Here is a 22,980-nt window from a genome sequence, read left to right on the forward strand (position 1 = left end):
GAACCTTCCCTCCTTCATCCACTGACCCAGAACCTTCCCTCCTTCATCCACTGACCCGGAACCATCCCTCCTTCATCCACTGACCCAGAACCGTCCCTCCTTCATCCACTGACCCAGAACCTTCCCTCCTTCATCCACTGGTCCAGAACCTTCCCTCCTTCATCCACTGACTGGAACCTTCCCTCCTTCATCCACTGACCCAGAACCTTCCCTCCTTCATCCACTGGTCCAGAACCTTCCCTCCTTCATCTACTGACCGGAACTTACCCTCCTCATCCACTGACCCAGAACCTTACCTCCTTCATCCACTGACCCGGAACCTTCCCTCCTTCATCCGCTGACCCGGAACCATCCCTCCTTCATCCACTGACCCAGAACCTTCCCTCCTTCATCCACTGACCCGGAACCTTCCCTCCTTCATCCACTGGCCCGGAACCTTCCCTCCTTCATCCGCTGACCCGGAACCATCCCTCCTTCATCTACTGACCCAGAACCGTCCCTCCTTCATCCACTGACCCGGAACCTTCCCTCCTTCATCCACTGGTCCAGAACCTTCCCTCCTTCATTCACTGATCCAGAACCTTCCCTCCTTCATCTACAGACCAAGAACCTTCCCTCCTTCATCCACTGACCCAGAACCTTCCCTCCTTCATCCACTGACCAAGAACCTTCCCTCCTTCATCCACTGACCCAGAACCGTCCCTCCTTCATCCACTGACCCAGAACCTTCCCTCCTTCATCCACTGACGGGAACCTTCCCTCCTTCATCCACTGACCAAGAACCGTCCCTCCTTCATCCACTGACCAAGAACCTTCCCTCCTTCATCCACTGACCCAGAACCTTCCCTCCTTAATCCACTGACCCAGAACCTTCCCTCCTTCATCCACTGACCCGGAACCGTCCCTCCTTCATCCACTGACCCGGAACCTTCCCTCCTTCATCCACTGACCCAGAACTTTCCCTCCTTCATCCACTGACCCGGAACCGTCCCTCCTTCATCCACTGACCCAGAACCTTCCCTCCTTCATCCACTGGCCCAGAATCTTCCCTCCTTCATCCACTGACGGGAACCTTCCCTCCTTCATCCACTGACCCAGAACCTTCCCTCCTTCATCCACTGACCGGAACCTTCCCTCCTTCATCCACTGACCCGGAACCTTCCCTCCTTCATCTACTAACCGGAACCTTCCCTCCTTCATCCACTGACCCAGAACCTTCCCTCCTTCATCCACTGACCCGGAACCTTCCCTCCTTCATCCACTGACCCAGAACCTTCCCTCCTTCATCCACTGACCCAGAACCTTCCCTCCTTCATCCACTGACCCAGAACCTTCCCTCCTTCATCCACTGACCGGAACCTTCCCTCCTTCATCCACTGACCCAGAACCTTCCCTCCTTCATCCACTGACCAGAACCTTCCCTCCTTCATCCACTGACCCGGAACCTTCCCTCCTTCATCTACTAACCAAGAACCTTCCCTCCTTCATCCACTGACCCAGAACCTTCCCTCCTTCATCCACTGACCCAGAACCTACCCTCCTTCATCCACTGACCCAGAACCGTCCCTCCTTCATCCACTGACCGGAACGTTCCCTCCTTCATCCACTGACCCGGAACCTTCCCTCCTTCATCCACTGACCCGGAACCTTCCCTCCTTCATCCACTGACCCAGAACCGTCCCTCCTTCATCCACTGACCCAGAACCGTCCCTCCTTCATCCACTGGCCTGGAACCATCCCTCCTTCATCCACTGGCCCGGAACCTTCCCTCCTTCATCCACTGACCGGAACCTTCCCTCCTTCATCCACTGACCCAGAACCTTCCCTCCTTCATCCACTGACCCAGAACCTTCCCTCCTTCATCCACTGACCCGGAACCTTCCCTCCTTCATCCACTGACCCAGAACCGTCCCTCCTTCATCTACTGACCCAGAACCTTCCCTCCTTCATCTACTGACCGGAACTTACCCTCCTCATCCACTGACCCGAAACCGTCCCTCCTTCATCCACTGACCCGGAACCTTCCCTCCTTCATCCGCTGACCCAGAACCTTTCCTCCTTCATCCACTGACCGGGAACCATCCCTCCTTCATCCACTGACCCAGAACCTTCCCTCCTTCATCCACTGACCCAGAACCTTCCCTCCTTCATCCACTGACCCGGAACCATCCCTCCTTCATCCACTGACCCAGAACCTTACCTCCTTCATCCACTGACCCGGAACCTTCCCTCCTTCATCCACTGACCCGGAACCTAACCTCCTTCATCCGCTGACCCGGAACCATCCCTCCTTCATCCACTGACCCAGAACCTTCCCTCCTTCATCGACTGACCCAGAATCTTCCCTCCTTCATCCACTGACCCGGAACCATCCCTCCTTCATCCACTGACCCAGAACCGTCCCTCCTTCATCCACTGACCCAGAACCTTCCCTCCTTCATCCACTGACCCAGAACCTTCCCTCCTTCATCCACTGACCCGGAACCTTCCCTCCTTCATCTTATGACCGGAACTTACCCTCCTCATCCACTGACCCAGAACCTTACCTCCTTCATCCACTGACCCGGAACCTTCCCTCCTTCATCCACTGACCCGGAACCTAACCTCCTTCATCCACTGACCCGGAACCATCCCTCCTTCATCCACTGACCCAGAACCTTCCCTCCTTCATCGACTGACCCAGAATCTTCCCTCCTTCATCCACTGACCCGGAACCATCCCTCCTTCATCCAATGACCCAGAACCGTCCCTCCTTCATCCACTGACCCAGAACCTTCCCTCCTTCATCCACTGGTCCAGAACCTTCCCTCCTTAATCTACTGACCGGAACTTACCCTCCTCATCCACTGACCCAGACGTTACCTCCTTCATCCACTGACCCGGAACCTTCCCTCCTTCATCCGCTGACCCGGAACCATCCCTCCTTCATCCACTGACCCAGAACCTTCCCTCCTTCATCCACTGGCCCGGAACCTTCCCTCCTTCATCTACTGACCAAGAACCGTCCCTCCTTCATCCACTGACCCAGAACCGTCCCTCCTTCATCCACTGACCCGGAACCTTCCCTCCTTCATCCACTGGTCCAGAACCTTCCCTCCTTCATCCACTGACACAGAACCGTCCCTCCTTCATCTACTGACCCAGAACCTTCCCTCCTTCATCTGCTGACCGGAACTTACCCTCCTTCATCCACTGACCCAGAACCGTCCCTCCTTCATCCACTGGCCTGGAACCATCCCTCCTTCATCCACTGGCCCGGAACCTTCCCTCCTTCATCCACTGGTCCAGAACCTTCCCTCCTTCATCCACTGACCCAGAACCGTCCCTCCTTCATCTACTGACCCAGAACCTTCCCTCCTTCATCTACTGACCGGAACTTACCCTCCTCATCCACTGACCCGAAACCGTCCCTCCTTCATCCACTGACCCGGAACCTTCCCTCCTTCATCCGCTGACCCGGAACCATCCCTCCTTCATCTACTGACCCAGAACCGTCCCTCCTTCATCCACTGACCCGGAACCTTCCCTCCTTCATCCACTGGTCCAGAACCTTCCCTCCTTCATTCACTGATCCAGAACCTTCCCTCCTTCATCTACAGACCAAGAACCTTCCCTCCTTCATCCACTGACCCAGAACCTTCCCTCCTTCATCCACTGACCAAGAACCTTCCCTCCTTCATCCACTGACCCAGAACCGTCCCTCCTTCATCCACTGACCCAGAACCTTCCCTCCTTCATCCACTGACGGGAACCTTCCCTCCTTCATCCACTGACCAAGAACCGTCCCTCCTTCATCCACTGACCAAGAACCTTCCCTCCTTCATCCACTGACCCAGAACCTTCCCTCCTTCATCCACTGACCCAGAACCTTCCCTCCTTCATCCACTGACCCGGAACCGTCCCTCCTTCATCCACTGACCCGGAACCTTCCCTCCTTCATCCACTGACCCAGAACTTTCCCTCCTTCATCCACTGACCCGGAACCGTCCCTCCTTCATCCACTGACCCAGAACCTTCCCTCCTTCATCCACTGGCCCAGAATCTTCCCTCCTTCATCCACTGACGGGAACCTTCCCTCCTTCATCCACTGACCCAGAACCTTCCCTCCTTCATCCACTGACCGGAACCTTCCCTCCTTCATCCACTGACCCGGAACCTTCCCTCCTTCATCTACTAACCGGAACCTTCCCTCCTTCATCCACTGACCCAGAACCTTCCCTCCTTCATCCACTGACCCGGAACCTTCCCTCCTTCATCCACTGACCCAGAACCTTCCCTCCTTCATCCACTGACCCAGAACCTTCCCTCCTTCATCCACTGACCCAGAACCTTCCCTCCTTCATCCACTGACCGGAACCTTCCCTCCTTCATCCACTGACCCAGAACCTTCCCTCCTTCATCCACTGACCAGAACCTTCCCTCCTTCATCCACTGACCCGGAACCTTCCCTCCTTCATCTACTAACCAAGAACCTTCCCTCCTTCATCCACTGACCCAGAACCTTCCCTCCTTCATCCACTGACCCAGAACCTACCCTCCTTCATCCACTGACCCAGAACCGTCCCTCCTTCATCCACTGACCGGAACGTTCCCTCCTTCATCCACTGACCCGGAACCTTCCCTCCTTCATCCACTGACCCGGAACCTTCCCTCCTTCATCCACTGGCCCAGAACCGTCCCTCCTTCATCCACTGACCCAGAACCGTCCCTCCTTCATCCACTGGCCTGGAACCATCCCTCCTTCATCCACTGGCCCGGAACCTTCCCTCCTTCATCCACTGACCGGAACCTTCCCTCCTTCATCCACTGACCCAGAACCTTCCCTCCTTCATCCACTGACCCAGAACCTTCCCTCCTTCATCCACTGACCCGGAACCATCCCTCCTTCATCCACTGACCCAGAACCGTCCCTCCTTCATCTACTGACCCAGAACCTTCCCTCCTTCATCTACTGACCGGAACTTACCCTCCTCATCCACTGACCCGAAACCGTCCCTCCTTCATCCACTGACCCGGAACCTTCCCTCCTTCATCCGCTGACCCAGAACCTTTCCTCCTTCATCCACTGACCGGGAACCATCCCTCCTTCATCCACTGACCCAGAACCTTCCCTCCTTCATCCACTGACCCAGAACCTTCCCTCCTTCATCCACTGACCCGGAACCATCCCTCCTTCATCCACTGACCCAGAACCTTACCTCCTTCATCCACTGACCCGGAACCTTCCCTCCTTCATCCACTGACCCGGAACCTAACCTCCTTCATCCGCTGACCCGGAACCATCCCTCCTTCATCCACTGACCCAGAACCTTCCCTCCTTCATCGACTGACCCAGAATCTTCCCTCCTTCATCCACTGACCCGGAACCATCCCTCCTTCATCCACTGACCCAGAACCGTCCCTCCTTCATCCACTGACCCAGAACCTTCCCTCCTTCATCGACTGACCCAGAACCTTCCCTCCTTCATCCACTGACCCGGAACCTTCCCTCCTTCATCTTATGACCGGAACTTACCCTCCTCATCCACTGACCCAGAACCTTACCTCCTTCATCCACTGACCCGGAACCTTCCCTCCTTCATCCACTGACCCGGAACCTAACCTCCTTCATCCGCTGACCCGGAACCATCCCTCCTTCATCCACTGACCCAGAACCTTCCCTCCTTCATCGACTGACCCAGAATCTTCCCTCCTTCATCCACTGACCCGGAACCATCCCTCCTTCATCCAATGACCCAGAACCGTCCCTCCTTCATCCACTGACCCAGAACCTTCCCTCCTTCATCCACTGGTCCAGAACCTTCCCTCCTTAATCTACTGACCGGAACTTACCCTCCTCATCCACTGACCCAGACGTTACCTCCTTCATCCACTGACCCGGAACCTTCCCTCCTTCATCCGCTGACCCGGAACCATCCCTCCTTCATCCACTGACCCAGAACCTTCCCTCCTTCATCCACTGGCCCGGAACCTTCCCTCCTTCATCTACTGACCAAGAACCGTCCCTCCTTCATCCACTGACCCAGAACCGTCCCTCCTTCATCCACTGACCCGGAACCTTCCCTCCTTCATCCACTGGTCCAGAACCTTCCCTCCTTTATCCACTGACACAGAACCGTCCCTCCTTCATCTACTGACCCAGAACCTTCCCTCCTTCATCTGCTGACCGGAACTTACCCTCCTTCATCCACTGACCCAGAACCGTCCCTCCTTCATCCACTGGCCTGGAACCATCCCTCCTTCATCCACTGGCCCGGAACCTTCCCTCCTTCATCCACTGGTCCAGAACCTTCCCTCCTTCATCCACTGACCCAGAACCGTCCCTCCTTCATCTACTGACCCAGAACCTTCCCTCCTTCATCTACTGACCGGAACTTACCCTCCTCATCCACTGACCCGAAACCGTCCCTCCTTCATCCACTGACCCGGAACCTTCCCTCCTTCATCCGCTGACCCGGAACCTTCCCTCCTTCATCCACTGACCCGGAACCGTCCCTCCTTCATCCACTGACCCAGAACCTTCCCTCCTTCATCCACTGACCGGGAACCATCCCTCCTTCATCCACTGACCCAGAACCTTCCCTCCTTCATCCACTGACCCAGAACCTTCCCTCCTTCATCCACTGACCCGGAACCATCCCTCCTTCATCCACTGACCCAGAACCGTCCCTCCTTCATCCACTGACCCAGAACCTTCCCTCCTTCATCCTCTGGTCCAGAACCTTCCCTCCTTCATCCACTGACCGGAACCTTCCCTCCTTCATCCACTGACCCAGAACCTTCCCTCCTTCATCCACTGGTCCAGAACCTTCCCTCCTTCATCTACTGACCGGAACTTACCCTCCTCATCCACTGACCCAGAACCTTACCTCCTTCATCCACTGACCCGGAACCTTCCCTCCTTCATCCGCTGACCCGGAACCATCCCTCCTTCATCCACTGACCCAGAACCTTCCCTCCTTCATCCACTGACCCGGAACCTTCCCTCCTTCATCCACTGGCCCGGAACCTTCCCTCCTTCATCCGCTGACCCGGAACCTTCCCTCCTTCATCCACCGACCCGGAACCGTCCCTCCTTCATCCACTGACCCAGAACCTTCCCTCCTTCATCCACTGACCGGGAACCATCCCTCCTTCATCCACTGACCCAGAACCTTCCCTCCTTCATCCACTGACCCAGAACCTTCCCTCCTTCATCCACTGACCCGGAACCATCCCTCCTTCATCCACTGACCCAGAACCGTCCCTCCTTCATCCACTGACCCAGAACCTTCCCTCCTTCATCCACTGGTCCAGAACCTTCCCTCCTTCATCCACTGACCGGAACCTTCCCTCCTTCATCCACTGACCCAGAACCTTCCCTCCTTCATCCACTGGTCCAGAACCTTCCCTCCTTCATCTACTGACCGGAACTTACCCTCCTCATCCACTGACCCAGAACCTTACCTCCTTCATCCACTGACCCGGAACCTTCCCTCCTTCATCCGCTGACCCGGAACCATCCCTCCTTCATCCACTGACCCAGAACCTTCCCTCCTTCATCCACTGACCCGGAACCTTCCCTCCTTCATCCACTGGCCCGGAACCTTCCCTCCTTCATCCGCTGACCCGGAACCATCCCTCCTTCATCTACTGACCCAGAACCGTCCCTCCTTCATCCACTGACCCGGAACCTTCCCTCCTTCATCCACTGGTCCAGAACCTTCCCTCCTTCATTCACTGATCCAGAACCTTCCCTCCTTCATCTACAGACCAAGAACCTTCCCTCCTTCATCCACTGACCCAGAACCTTCCCTCCTTCATCCACTGACCAAGAACCTTCCCTCCTTCATCCACTGACCCAGAACCGTCCCTCCTTCATCCACTGACCCAGAACCTTCCCTCCTTCATCCACTGACCAAGAACCTTCCCTCCTTCATCCACTGACCAAGAACCGTCCCTCCTTCATCCACTGACCAAGAACCTTCCCTCCTTCATCCACTGACCCAGAACCTTCCCTCCTTAATCCACTGACCCAGAACCTTCCCTCCTTCATCCACTGACCCGGAACCGTCCCTCCTTCATCCACTGACCCGGAACCTTCCCTCCTTCATCCACTGACCCAGAACTTTCCCTCCTTCATCCACTGACCCGGAACCGTCCCTCCTTCATCCACTGACCCAGAACCTTCCCTCCTTCATCCACTGGCCCAGAATCTTCCCTCCTTCATCCACTGACGGGAACCTTCCCTCCTTCATCCACTGACCCAGAACCTTCCCTCCTTCATCCACTGACCGGAACCTTCCCTCCTTCATCCACTGACCCGGAACCTTCCCTCCTTCATCTACTAACCGGAACCTTCCCTCCTTCATCCACTGACCCAGAACCTTCCCTCCTTCATCCACTGACCCGGAACCTTCCCTCCTTCATCCACTGACCCAGAACCTTCCCTCCTTCATCCACTGACCCAGAACCTTCCCTCCTTCATCCACTGACCAAGAACCTTCCCTCCTTCATCCACTGACCGGAACCTTCTCTCCTTCATCCACTGACCCAGAACCTTCCCTCCTTCATCCACTGACCAGAACCTTCCCTCCTTCATCCACTGACCCGGAACCATCCCTCCTTCATCTACTAACCAAGAACCTTCCCTCCTTCATCCACTGACCCAGAACCTTCCCTCCTTCATCCACTGACCCAGAACCTTCCCTCCTTCATCCACTGACCCAGAACCGTCCCTCCTTCATCCACTGACCGGAACGTTCCCTCCTTCATCCACTGACCCGGAACCTTCCCTCCTTCATCCACTGACCCGGAACCTTCCCTCCTTCATCCACTGGCCCAGAACCGTCCCTCCTTCATCCACTGACCCAGAACCGTCCCTCCTTCATCCACTGGCCTGGAACCATCCCTCCTTCATCCACTGGCCCGGAACCTTCCCTCCTTCATCCACTGACCGGAACCTTCCCTCCTTCATCCACTGACCCAGAACCTTCCCTCCTTCATCCACTGACCCAGAACCTTCCCTCCTTCATCCACTGACCCGGAACCATCCCTCCTTCATCCACTGACCCAGAACCGTCCCTCCTTCATCTACTGACCCAGAACCTTCCCTCCTTCATCTACTGACCGGAACTTACCCTCCTCATCCACTGACCCGAAACCGTCCCTCCTTCATCCACTGACCCGGAACCTTCCCTCCTTCATCCGCTGACCCAGAACCTTTCCTCCTTCATCCACTGACCGGGAACCATCCCTCCTTCATCCACTGACCCAGAACCTTCCCTCCTTCATCCACTGACCCAGAACCTTCCCTCCTTCATCCACTGACCCGGAACCATCCCTCCTTCATCCACTGACCCAGAACCTTCCCTCCTTCATCCACTGACCCGGAACCTTCCCTCCTTCATCCACTGACCCGGAACCTAACCTCCTTCATCCGCTGACCCGGAACCATCCCTCCTTCATCCACTGACCCAGAACCTTCCCTCCTTCATCGACTGACCCAGAATCTTCCCTCCTTCATCCACTGACCCGGAACCATCCCTCCTTCATCCACTGACCCAGAACCGTCCCTCCTTCATCCACTGACCCAGAACCTTCCCTCCTTCATCGACTGACCCAGAACCTTCCCTCCTTCATCCACTGACCCGGAACCTTCCCTCCTTCATCTTATGACCGGAACTTACCCTCCTCATCCACTGACCCAGAACCTTACCTCCTTCATCCACTGACCCGGAACCTTCCCTCCTTCATCCACTGACCCGGAACCTAACCTCCTTCATCCGCTGACCCGGAACCATCCCTCCTTCATCCACTGACCCAGAACCTTCCCTCCTTCATCGACTGACCCAGAATCTTCCCTCCTTCATCCACTGACCCGGAACCATCCCTCCTTCATCCACTGACCCAGAACCGTCCCTCCTTCATCCACTGACCCAGAACCTTCCCTCCTTCATCCACTGGTCCAGAACCTTCCCTCCTTAATCTACTGACCGGAACTTACCCTCCTCATCCACTGACCCAGACGTTACCTCCTTCATCCACTGACCCGGAACCTTCCCTCCTTCATCCGCTGACCCGGAACCATCCCTCCTTCATCCACTGACCCAGAACCTTCCCTCCTTCATCCACTGGCCCGGAACCTTCCCTCCTTCATCTACTGACCAAGAACCGTCCCTCCTTCATCCACTGACCCAGAACCGTCCCTCCTTCATCCACTGACCCGGAACCTTCCCTCCTTCATCCACTGGTCCAGAACCTTCCCTCCTTTATCCACTGACACAGAACCGTCCCTCCTTCATCTACTGACCCAGAACCTTCCCTCCTTCATCTGCTGACCGGAACTTACCCTCCTCATCCACTGACCCGGAACCGTCCCTCCTTCATCCACTGACCCGGAACCTTCCCTCCTTCATCCGCTGACCCGGAACCTTCCCTCCTTCATCCGCTGACCCGGAACCGTCCCTCCTTCATCCACTGACCCAGAACCTTCCCTCCTTCATCCACTGACCGGGAACCATCCCTCCTTCATCCACTGACCCAGAACCTTCTCTCCTTCATCCACTGACCCAGAATCTTCCCTCCTTCATCCACTGACCCAGAACCGTCCCTCCTTCATCCACTGACCCAGAACCTTCCCTCCTTCATCGACTGACCCAGAACCTTCCCCCCTTCATCTACTGACCGGAACTTACCCTCCTCATCCACTGACCCAGAACCTTACCTCCTTCATCCACTGACCCGGAACCTTCCCTCCTTCATCCACTGACCCGGAACCTTCCCTCCTTCATCCGCTGACCCGGAACCATCCCTCCTTCATCCACTGACCCGGAACCTTCCCTCCTTCATCCACTGACCGGAACTTTCCCTCCTTCATCCACTGACCCAGAACCTTCCCTCCTTCATCCACTGACCGGAACCTTCCCTCCTTCATCCACTGACCCAGAACCTTCCCTCCTTCATCCACTGACCAGAACCTTCCCTCCTTCATCCACTGACCCGGAACCTTCCCTCCTTCATCTACTAACCAAGAACCTTCCCTCCTTCATCCACTGACCCAGAACCTTCCCTCCTTCATCCACTGACCCGGAACCTTCCCTCCTTCATCCACTGACCCAGAACCGTCCCTCCTTCATCCACTGACCGGAACGTTCCCTCCTTCATCCACTGACCCGGAACCTTCCCTCCTTCATCCACTGACCCGGAACCTTCCCTCCTTCATCCACTGGCCCAGAACCGTCCCTCCTTCATCCACTGGCCCGGAACCTTCCCTCCTTCATCCGCTGACCCGGAACCATCCCTCCTTCATCCACTGACCCAGAACCGTCCCTCCTTCATCCACTGGCCTGGAACCATCCCTCCTTCATCCACTGGCCCGGAACCTTCCCTCCTTCATCCACTGGTCCAGAACCTTCCCTCCTTCATCCACTGACCCAGAACCGTCCCTCCTTCATCTACTGACCCAGAACCTTCCCTCCTTCATCTACTGACCGGAACTTACACTCCTCATCCACTGACCCGGAACCGTCCCTCCTTCATCCACTGACCCGGAACCTTCCCTCCTTCATCCGCTGACCCGGAAACTTCCCTCCTTCATCCACCGACTCGGAACCGTCCCTCCTTCATCCACTGACCCAGAACCTTCCCTCCTTCATCCACTGACCGGGAACCATCCCTCCTTCATCCACTGACCCAGAACCTTCCCTCCTTCATCCACTGACCCAGAACCTTCCCTCCTTCATCCACTGACCCGGAACCATCCCTCCTTCATCCACTGACCCAGAACCGTCCCTCCTTCATCCACTGACCCAGAACCTTCCCTCCTTCATCGACTGACCTAGAACCTTCCCTCCTTCATCCACTGACCCGGAACCTTCCCTCCTTCATCCACTGACCCAGAACCTTCCCTCCTTCATCCACTGACCCGGAACCTTCCCTCCTTCATCTACTGACCGGAACTTACCCTCCTTCATCCACTGACCCAGAACCTTCCCTCCTTCATCCACTGACCCGGAACCTTCCCTCCTTCATCTACTGACCGGAACTTACCCTCCTCATCCACTGACCCAGAACCTTACCTCCTTCATCCACTGACCCGGAACCTTCCCTCCTTCATCCACTGACCCGGAACCTTCCCTCCTTCATCCGCTGACCCGGAACCATCCCTCCTTCATCCACTGACCCAGAACCTTCCCTCCTTCATCGACTGACCCAGAATCTTCCCTCCTTCATCCACTGACCCGGAACCATCCCTCCTTCATCCACTGACCCAGAACCGTCCCTCCTTCATCCACTGACCCAGAACGTTCCCTCCTTCATCCACTGGTCCAGAACCTTCCCTCCTTCATCCACTGACCCAGAACGTTCCCTCCTTCATCCACTGGTCCAGAACCTTCCCTCCTTCATCTACTGACCGGAACTTACCCTCCTCATCCGCTGACCCAGAACCTTACCTCCTTCATCCGCTGATCCGGAACCATCCCTCCTTCATCCACTGACCCAGAACCTTCCCTCCTTCATCCACTGACCCGGAACCTTCCCTCCTTCATCCACTGGCCCAGAATCTTCCCTCCTTCATCCACTGACCCGGAACCATCCCTCCTTCATCCACTGACCCAGAACCGTCCCTCCTTCATCCACTGGTCCATAACCTTCCCTCCTTCATCTACTGACCGGAACTTACCCTCCTCATCCACTGACCCAGAACCTTACCTCCTTCATCCACTGACCCGGAACCTTCCCTCCTTCATCCGCTGACCCGGAACCATCCCTCCTTCATCCACTGACCCAGAACCTTCCCTCCTTCATCGACTGACCCAGAACCTTCCCTCCTTCATCCACTGACCTGGAACCGTCCCTCCTTCATCCGCTGACCTGGAACCTTCCCTCCTTCATCCGCGTACCTGGAACCTTCCCTCCTTCATCTACTGACCCGGAACCTTCCCTCCTTCATCTACTGACCCGGAACCTTCCCTCCTTCATCTACTGACCCGGAACCTTCCCTCTTTTAGCCACTGACCCAGAACTTACCCACCTTTACCCATGACCCAGAACCTTCACTCCTTCATCCACTGACCAGGAACCTTCCCTCCTTCATCCACTGACTGAAACTGTTCCTCCTTCATCTATTAACTGAAACCTTCCCTCTTTCATCCAATGCCTGGAACTTTCCCTTCTTCATCCTCTGACGAAACCTTCTCTCGTTCATCCACTGACCCGGAACTTTCCCTCCTTTACCCATGACCCAGAACCTTCACCCCTTTATCCACTGATCAGGAACCTTCTCTCCTTCTTCTACTGACCCGGAACCTTCTCCACTTCATCTACTGACCCGGAACCTTCTCTACTTCATATGTTCCACCTGAAAGGTTTGGGTGGTGAGTATCTGAGATGAACCCTGGTAACGAGAGAGAGCATCCAGTGAGTATCCAATCGAAGAGTTATGTTGGGCAACATGCAGAGGTAGTCCCAGGGCTTTGTGCTCGAGCTGAACATGTCTACAAGGGGGCCAGTTTAGCTCAATTGGCTGCACAGCTGGTTTGTGATGCAGAGCGATGCAATCAGCACGGGTTCAATTCCCAAACCAGCTGAGGTTATTCATGAAAACCTCGCTTTTCAACCTGGCCCCTCGCCTGAGGTGTGGTGATCCTTGGGTTAAATCGTCACCAGCCAGCTCTTCCCCCTCAAAGGGAAAAGCAGCCTATGGTCACCTGGAACTATGATGACTTTACTTTGCACGTCTTGATTCACACAAGTAGGTAAATGACCCAGATTCAGAAACTCAAGAACAGGTTGGTTAAAATTCACAGGTAATATTAAACAGCGGAGGCAAGTCTGATTTTTACAGTAAGGCCCTTGCAATGTTTAAAAGTGGGCCAAACTGTGGTACATGACATTCAACACACATTGAATTAAACATGGAGAATGCAATGTACAGTGTCCAGGGAAGAGGCATAAAGAGATCCCAGCTGACAACACCATCCACAGCCTGTTCTTGGAAAGCCAATAACTATCACACCATGCTGAGCTACATTGGGCTGTCAATGGAATGTCTCTGAGCCTCTCACATTCAGGCTGTATGGTGTTGTGATCTGGCTGTATTTGGAGTATTGTCTTCAATCTAATCACCAAGGCCCCAGGGAAGTATTCCCACACTAGAAGTGGTGCTGGGTAATGCCAGGAGATTGATCCCTGGCATCAGAGGGCTGGCATTATGAGGGAAAGCTCCAAAAACCTGCCTGCTTCAACCTGAATGGGTAATGAACAAGAACAATGTGAGATAATGTGAGGGGGCGGCACGGTGGCACAGCGGTTAGCACTGCTGCCTCACAGCAGGGACCCGGGTTCAATTCCAGCCTTGGGTCACTGTCTGTGTGGAGTTTGCACATTCTCTCCGTGACTCCGTGGGTTTCCTCCGGCTGCTCCGATGTCCTCCCACGGGTTAGGTGGATTGGCCATGCTAAATTGCTCCTAAGTGTAATTTAGGTTAAGGGATTTTGGGGATCGGGTGGTGGAGTGAGCTTAGGTGGGGTGCTCTTTCGGAGGGTTGATGCAGACTTGATGGGCCAAATGGCTTCCTTCTGCACTTTAGGCATTCTCTGATTCTAAATAGGGGTTAGCCATTATGATAACACCTGCCTAATTTTCCCTTCCATTGACTTCAGGTAGGTGGATCATTTAGAATCAACTATTTAAAATAAAGTTATAATAACCCTGACTGAGTGGAATGGAACATATTAATCTTTAATACTATTCTGAGTTGAACCACAACTCTAGGATTGAAGGAGGCCGATGGCAATGTGTTCAGTATTCATAACTTTCAAAATAATATGGATCTATCAGGTTACGTTCGAGTTGACTCACTCAGTGCTGGGGCTTCGATGGGACAGAATTTGTAAGGAGAATCCAGGAGGCCTTCTTGAAACAATATAGTCCAAATAGGGAAGGGGCCGTACTGGACCTGGTATTGGGAGGCAGAGGGCTCTAGGTGTACAGGTCCACAGGTCACTGAAAGTGGCAACGCAGATGGAGAAGGTAGTCAAGAAGACATACGGCATACTTGCCTTCATCGGCCAGGGCATTGAGTACAAAAATTGGCAAGTCATGCTGCAGCTGTATATAACCTTAGTTCGGCCACACTTGAATATAATATTCAATTCTGGCCACCACACTACCAGAGGATCTGGAGGCTTTGGCGAGGATACGTAAGAGGTTTACCAGGATGTTGCCTGTTATGGAGAGCGTTAGCTATGAGGAGAGGTTGGATAAACGTGGTTTGTACTCACAGGAGGTTGAGGGGTGACCTGATAGAAGTCTAAAAAATTATGAGGGGCATAGACAGACTGGATAGTTAGAAGCTTTTTCCCAGGGGGGAAGAGTCAATTACTAGGGGGGGCATAGGTTTAAAATGTGAAGGGCAAAATTTAGAGATGTACGAGGGAAGCTTTTTACAGTGGGTGCCTGAAACTCGTTGCTGGAGGGGGTTGCAGGAGCAAGTATGATAGTGACATTTAAGGGGCGTCTTAACAAATACATGAATAGGATAGAAATAGAGGGACACGGACCCTGGAAGTGGAGAAGGTTTTAGAATAGACGGGGAAAATGGTCGGTGTAGGCTTGGAGGGCAGCAGGGCCCAATTATGTGTTGTACTGTTCTTTGTTATTTGTTCTTTGAGTCCGAAGCAATTGGGACAAACGCCCCTCCATCCTACCCCTCAGGGAGAGGAGAGGATTTGTCTAAAACACAGCACCACGCCCAGTCAAACATTAAACAGAAATTCCATGCCCATCATTGGACAACAAACAGTAATGTCCACCAATCACAGGGGCTCAATGTGATCTCACCCATGTGTCGCCGAGCAACAGAGTGGGTCAGGACAGACACCATGAAGAGAAACCAACACATGAGCGAAGGCTGGTACTCTGGAATCATTCAAGAGGCACCTAGATGCTACTATGGGGAAAGTATTGTAGGGCAGCACAGTGGTTAGCACTGCTGCCTCACAATGCCAGGGACCCGGGTTCAATTCTGGCCTTGGGCCACTGTCTGTGTGGAGTTTGCACCCTCCCTGTGTCTGCGTGGGGTTCCTCCAGGTGCTCTGGTTTCTTCCCACAGTCCAAAGATGTGGGGCGCGATTCTCCGCCCCCCACGCCGGGTGGGAGAATAGCGGGAGGGCCTCCTGACATTTTTCGCGCCCTCCCGCTATTCTCCCCCCCCCCCCCCCCCCCCCCCCCAGCCCCACGTCCGACCCACGCCACGAATCGCCGCTCGCCGTTTTTTGCGGCGACCGGCAGTTCTCCAAGGCCGATGGGCCGAGTGGCCGGGCCTTCACCCCCGTTTCAACACGGCAGCAAACACACCTGCTTGCTGCCGTCGTGAAACGGGCGGCAGATGCCCATTTGGGGCATCTGGGGGCCCGATTGGCATGGCAGTACCACGGCCGTGCCAAGGGGGGCATAGGCCCGCGATTGGTGCCCGCCGTGACACACGGGGCCGCGCTCCTACCCCGCCTGGAGAATCGGCCCCGGAAGTGGGCGTGAAGGCTGCCATGGGTCATTTGCGGAGAATCTCGCCCGTGGAGTTTAGGTGACAGGCCATGCTAACTGGCCCCTTACTATCCACAGGTTAAGTGGATTTGCCATAATCAATGCGCGTTACGGGGACAGGATGGGGGAGTGGGCCTTGGTCGGGTGCTCTTTCGGAGGGTCAGTGCAGTCACGATGGGCCAAATGGCCTCCTTTTGCACTGTAGGGATTCTATGGCCAATATATATCCTTTCTAAGGTGCAGCACTCACAACAGAATGGGATTTGATTGAGGCTCTATGCAACTGTGACTATTCTTTATATTCCAGCCCCTTCAAGAAAAAAGATCAACTTTCCATTCTCATTTCTGAATTCCTCTTGTCTGTCCATTAGCTTTTGTTTAAATTTAGAGTTTTTTCCCAATTAAGGGACAATTTAGCGTGGCCAATCCGCCTACCCTGCACATCTTTGGGTTGTGGGGGTGAGACCCACGCAAACACGGGGAGAATGTGCAAACTCCACACGGATAGTGACCAGGAGCAGGGATTGAACCCAGGTCCGCAGCGTCTTGAGGCCCCAGTGCGAACCACTGTACCACCGTGCTACCCCATGTCCATTAGCTTTTAATGATTTGTGATGAATTGTGTGGGCTCAGTTGCTTCACTCTTGTATTTATCATTATCGGAAGGGACAGAGTGTGTTTTATTAGTGGAGTGGACTGTACACGGAACCAGGTTAGGCTCAAGGTTTAATTGCTGTTCACTTGTTTCAGGAATTGGAGCCCTTGAAGTCTTCTGAAAAGCTTTGTCGACAGCTCATCTATCACCTGACCCCACACTCCAAGTTGCACAGACAGGCGATGCCCAGGCAGAAGTCACAGGCCTGGTGAGTATCAGTGGTCACTGAAAGACATCATGTTGGAGATATTTGACTCTGGCTCCCTGTCCTCCTCAGAAACAATGGTCTCCGCCTGTCTGGCTAACTGGAAGCGTTTCTCATACTGTTCAGCCAGACCAAATCAGGAAGTAGATTTTTAAACACAGTCAGAACATTATTACCCCGAGAAGCAAGAGATGTGTATAATCCGATCTCAGGAAATGAAGTTTCGGGACAAGCTCGAGGAAGTTGGATTTGTTTAGCTGAGAAACCTATGCCTCTTTAACATGAATGATTAAAGTGGTGAAATTCCGAGAGCAGTTGATAAAATTGATGCAATTAAATAATTCTTGTGTTGGAGGGTGCAGATCCCAGGACAGATGAATTTAGAATGTGGGTCAGGAATAAAAAGGGGCAGTTGTTTTCACAAAGGGTATTAGAACGGTGGAATCAAGGGTGAAATCCGTCGTGACCATGTTTCATTGAACAATAACATTATTGACTCCTGTGTAAAATTCACACTTCGATCCTCCATGGGCAATACTGTGATCAAATACATATGCCAACTCTAGCAACACAGGCACATTTAACATGAGAAACTGTCCAAGGAATCCATACAGTCCAGAAGGAGGCCAATCAGCCCATCAAGTCCTCATCAACTCTTTGAAAGAGCACCCCACCTATGCGTACTACGCTGCCCTATCCCTGTAATCCCGTAGCCCCACTGTTATAACCCGCAAGAGACTGCTGAGGGGCAGGTACCCCATCAACGGAGCAATAGGGACTATGTATAAAAGCTCGGCCTGAGTAGGAGCTGAACAGAGACTAGAACCTGTGTACAATTTATAAATAGTTACTTAGACACTAAATGACCAATTTCTGTACACCTCTTGTCTGGACTCCTCTGTGGTCACAATACCCACTATAGTTAATCACATTATATCAGGAATACTGAGACTTGGGAACTGCAAGAAGTATGAGTGCCAACCTCAAAGTCACAAATGTAGTGCTAAAAAAAGGATAATTTTGTGAGTTGGCAAGATGCCAGTGCCATACTCCTCACTGTGCCTTGCTCCCTAAAGTGATGATGCCTCGATCTTCACAATGCCAGCATCTCCCACTCCCACGGTGCCAGCATCTCCCACTCCCACAATGCCAGCATCTCCCACTCCCACACTGCCAGCGTCTCCCACTCCCACAGTGCCAGCATCTCCCACTCCCACAATGCCAGCACCTCCCACTCCCACAGTGCCAGCATCTCCCACTCCCACAATGCCAGTCTCCCACTCCCACAGTGCCAGCATCTCCCACTCCCACAATGCCAGTCTCCCACTCCCACAATGCCAGCATCTCCCACTCCCACGGTGCCAGCATCTCCCACTCCCACACTGCCAGCGTCTCCCACTCCCACAGTGCCAGCATCTCCCACTCCCACAATGCCAGTCTCCCACTCCCACAGTGCCAGCATCTCCCACTCCCACAATGCCAGCGTCTCCCACTCCCACACTGCCAGTGACGCCCATTCCCACAGTGCTAGTATCCCCCACTCCCTCAATGCCAGCGTCTCCCACTCCCACAGTGCTAGTATCCCCCACTCACTCAATGTCAGTGTCTCCCACTCCCACAATGCCAGCATCTCCCACTCCCACAATGCCAGCGTCTCCCCACTCCCTCAATGTCAGTGTCTCCCACACCCACAATGCCAGCGTCTCCCACTCCCACAGTGCCAGTAACTCCCACACCCACAATGCCAGTGACTCCCACACCCACAATGCCAGTGACTCCCACTCCCACAGTGCCAGCATCTCCCACTCCCACAGTGCCAGTGACTCCCACTCCCACAATGCCAGCATCTCCCACTCCCACAATGCCAGCGTCTCCCACTCCCTCAATGTCAGTGTCTCCCACTCCCACAGTGCCAGTGACTCCCACACCCACAATGCCAGCATCTCCCACTCCCACAATGCCAGCATCTCCCAATCCCACAATGCCAGCATCTCCCACTCCCACACTGCCAGTAACTCCCACACCCACAATGCCAGCGTCTCCCACTCCCACAGTGCCAGCAACTCCCAAACCCACAATGCCAGTATCCCCACTCCCACAATGCCAGTAGCTCCCACACCCACAATGCCAGCGTCTCCCACTCCCACAATGCCAGCAACTCCCACACTCACAGTGCCAGCATCTCCCACTCCCACAATGCCAGCATCTCCCACTCTCACAATGCCAGCATCTCCCACTCCCACAATGCCAGCATCTCCCACTCCCACAGTGCCAGTATCTCCCACTCCCACAGTGCCAGCATCTCCCACTCCCACAATGCCAGCATCTCCCACTCCCACAGTGCCAGTATCTCCCACTCCCACAGTGCCAGCATCTCCCACTCCCACACTGCCAGCATTCCCCACACCCACAATGCCAGCATCTCCCACTCCCACAGTGCCAGCGTCTCCCACTCAAACACTGCCAGTAACTCCCACTTCCACAATGCCAGTGTCTCCCACTCCCACAATGCCAGCATCTCCCACTCCCACAATGCCAGTGATTCCCACTTCCACACTGCCAGCATCTCCCACTCCCACAATGCCAGCATCTCCCACTCCCACAGTGCCAGTGACTCCCACACCCACAGTGCCAGTGTCTCCCACTCCCACAGTGCCAGCATCTCCCACTCCCACACTGCCAGTAGCTCCCACACCCACAATGCCAGCGTCTCCCACTCCCACAGTGCCAGCGTCTCCCACTCCCACACTGCCGGCATCTCCCACTCCCACAATGCCAGCACCTCCCACTCCCACAGTGCCAGCGTCTCCCACTTCCACACTGCCAGCATCTCCCACTCCCACAATGCCAGCATCTCCCACTCCCACAGTGCCAGCGTCTCCCACTCCCACACTGCCGGCATCTCCCACTCCCACAATGCCAGCACCTCCCACTCCCACAGTGCCAGCGTCTCCCACTTCCACACTGCCAGCATCTCCCACTCCCACAATGCCAGCATCTCCCACTCCCACAGTGCCAGTGACTCCCACACCCACAGTGCCAGTGTCTCCCACTCCCACAGTGCCAGCGTCTCCCACTCCCACAGTGTCAGCGTCTCCCACACTCACAATGCCAGCATCCCCCACACCCACAATGCCAGCATCTCCCACTCCCACAGTGCCAGTAGCTCCCACACCCACAATGCCAGTGACTCCCACTCCCACAGTGCCAGCATCTCCCACTCCCACAGTGCCAGTGTCTCCCACTCCCACAATGCCAGCATCTCCCACTCCCACAGTGCCAGCATCTCCCACTCCCACAATGCCAGTGACTCCCACTCCCACAGTGCCAGCATCTCCCACACCCACAATGCCAGCATCTCCCACTCCCACAGTGCCAGTGACTCCCACTCCCACAATGCCAGCATCTCCCACTCCCACAATGCCAGTATCTCCCACACCCACAATGCCAGCATCTCCCACTCCCACAATGCCAGTGACTCCCACTCCCACAATGCCAGTGACTCCCACTCCCACAGTGCCAGCATCTCCCACTCCCACAGTGCCAGTGTCTCCCACTCCCACAATGCCAGCATCTCCCACTCCCACAGTGCCAGCATCTCCCACTCCCACAATGCCAGTGACTCCCACTCCCACAGTGCCAGCATCTCCCACTCCCACAATGCCAGCATCTCCCACTCCCACAGTGCCAGTGACTCCCACTCCCACAATGCCAGCATCTCCCACTCCCACAATGCCAGTATCTCCCACACCCACAATGCCAGCATCTCCCACTCCCACAGTGCCAGAGTCTCCCACTCCCACAGTGCCAGAGTCTCCCACTCCCACAATGCCAGTGACTCCCACTCCCACAGTGCCAGCATCTCCCACTCCCACAGTGCCAGCATCTCCCACTCCCACAATGCCAGCATCTCCCACACTCACAGTGTCAGCGTCTCCCACTCCCACACTGCCAGCGTTTCCCACACCCACAATGCCAGTATCTCCCACTCCCACAATGCCAGTATCCCCATTCCCACAATGCCAGCATCTCCCACACCCACACTGCCAGCGTCTCCCACTCCCACACTGCCAGCGTCTCCCACTCCCACAGTGCCAGTGTCTCCCACACCCACAGTGCCAGCGTCTCCCACACCCACAATGCCAGTATCCCCCATTCCCACAGTGCCAGTGTCTCCCACTCCCACAATGCCAGCATCTCCCACTCCCACAATGCCAGCGTCTCCCACTCCCACAGTGCCAGTGTCTCCCACTCCCACAGTGCCAGCATCTCCCACACCCACAATGCCAGTGTCTCCCACTCCCACAATGCCAGTGACTCCCACACCCACAGTGCCAGCGTCTCCCACACCCACAATGCCAGTATCCCCCATTCCCACAGTGCCAGTGTCTCCCACACCCACACTGCCAGCGCCTCCCACACCCACAATGCCAGTATCCCCCACTCCCACAATGCCAGCATCTCCCACACCCACACTGCCAGCGCCTCCCACTCCCACAGTGCCAGCATCTCCCACACCCACACTGCCAGCGCCTCCCACTCCCACAGTGCCAGCATCTCCCACACCCACACTGCCAGCGCCTCCCACTCCCACAATGCCAGTGTCTCCCACTCCCACAATGCCAGTATCCCCCATTCCCACAATGCCAGCATCTCCCACACCCACACTGCCAGCGTCTCCCACTCCCACACTGCCAGCGTCTCCCACTCCCACAGTGCCAGTGTCTCCCACACCCACAGTGCCAGCGTCTCCCACTCCCACACTGCCAGCGTCTCCCACTCCCACAATGCCAGTGTCTCCCACACCCACAGTGCCAGCGTCTCCCACACCCACAATGCCAGTATCCCCCATTCCCACAGTGCCAGTGACTCCCACTCCCACAATGCCAGTGTCTCCCACTCCCACAGTGCCAGTGACTCACTCCCACAATGCCAGTGACTCCCACTCCCACAATGCCAGTATCTCCCACTCCCACAATGCCAGCATCTCCCACTCCCACAGTGCCAGTGTCTCCCACATCCACAGTGCCAGTGTCTCCCACTCCCACAGTGCCAGTGTCTCCCACTCCCACAGTGCCCGTGTCTCCCACACCCACAGTGCCAGTGACTCCCACTCCCACAATGCCAGTGTCTCCCACATCCACAGTGCCAGTGTCTCCCACTCCCACAGTGCCAGTGTCTCCCACTCCCACAGTGCCAGTGACTCTCACTCCCACAATGCCAGCATCTCCCACTCCCACAATGCCAGCAACTCCCACAGTGCCAGCGTCTCCCACTCCCACAATGTCAGTGTCTCCCACTCCCACAGTTGCCAGTGACTCTCACTCCCACAGTTCTAGTATCCCCCACTCCCACAATGCCAGCGTCTCCGACTCCCACAGTGCCAGAGTCTCCCACTCCCACAGTGCCAGTGACTCCCACTCCCACAATGCCAGCGTCTCCCACTCCCACAATGCCAGTCTCCCACTCCCACAGTGCCAGTGACTCCCACTCCCACAATGCCAGCGTCTCCCACTCCCACAATGCCAGCATCTCCCACACCCACAATGCCGGCATCTCCCTCTCCCACAGTGCCAGAGTCTTCCACTCCCAC

At 55.3% G+C, this 22,980-nt stretch overlaps 1 protein-coding gene across 1 annotated transcript in view; it reads left to right on the forward strand.

The window, feature by feature from the left end:
- The window catches only part of LOC119964392 (leucine-rich repeat-containing protein 75B-like), a 185,763-nt gene that overhangs the window by 115,866 nt on the left and 46,917 nt on the right, over positions 1-22,980 (forward strand). Inside the window, exon 3 of the mRNA XM_038793801.1 lies at positions 17,276-17,390. Within this exon, the coding sequence (XP_038649729.1) occupies positions 17,276-17,390 (115 nt within the window). The remainder of the gene's footprint in view (positions 1-17,275; positions 17,391-22,980) is intronic.

The sequence above is a fragment of the Scyliorhinus canicula genome, chromosome 1 (assembly GCF_902713615.1).
Source record: "Scyliorhinus canicula chromosome 1, sScyCan1.1, whole genome shotgun sequence".
NCBI classification, from domain to species: domain Eukaryota; kingdom Metazoa; phylum Chordata; class Chondrichthyes; order Carcharhiniformes; family Scyliorhinidae; genus Scyliorhinus; species Scyliorhinus canicula.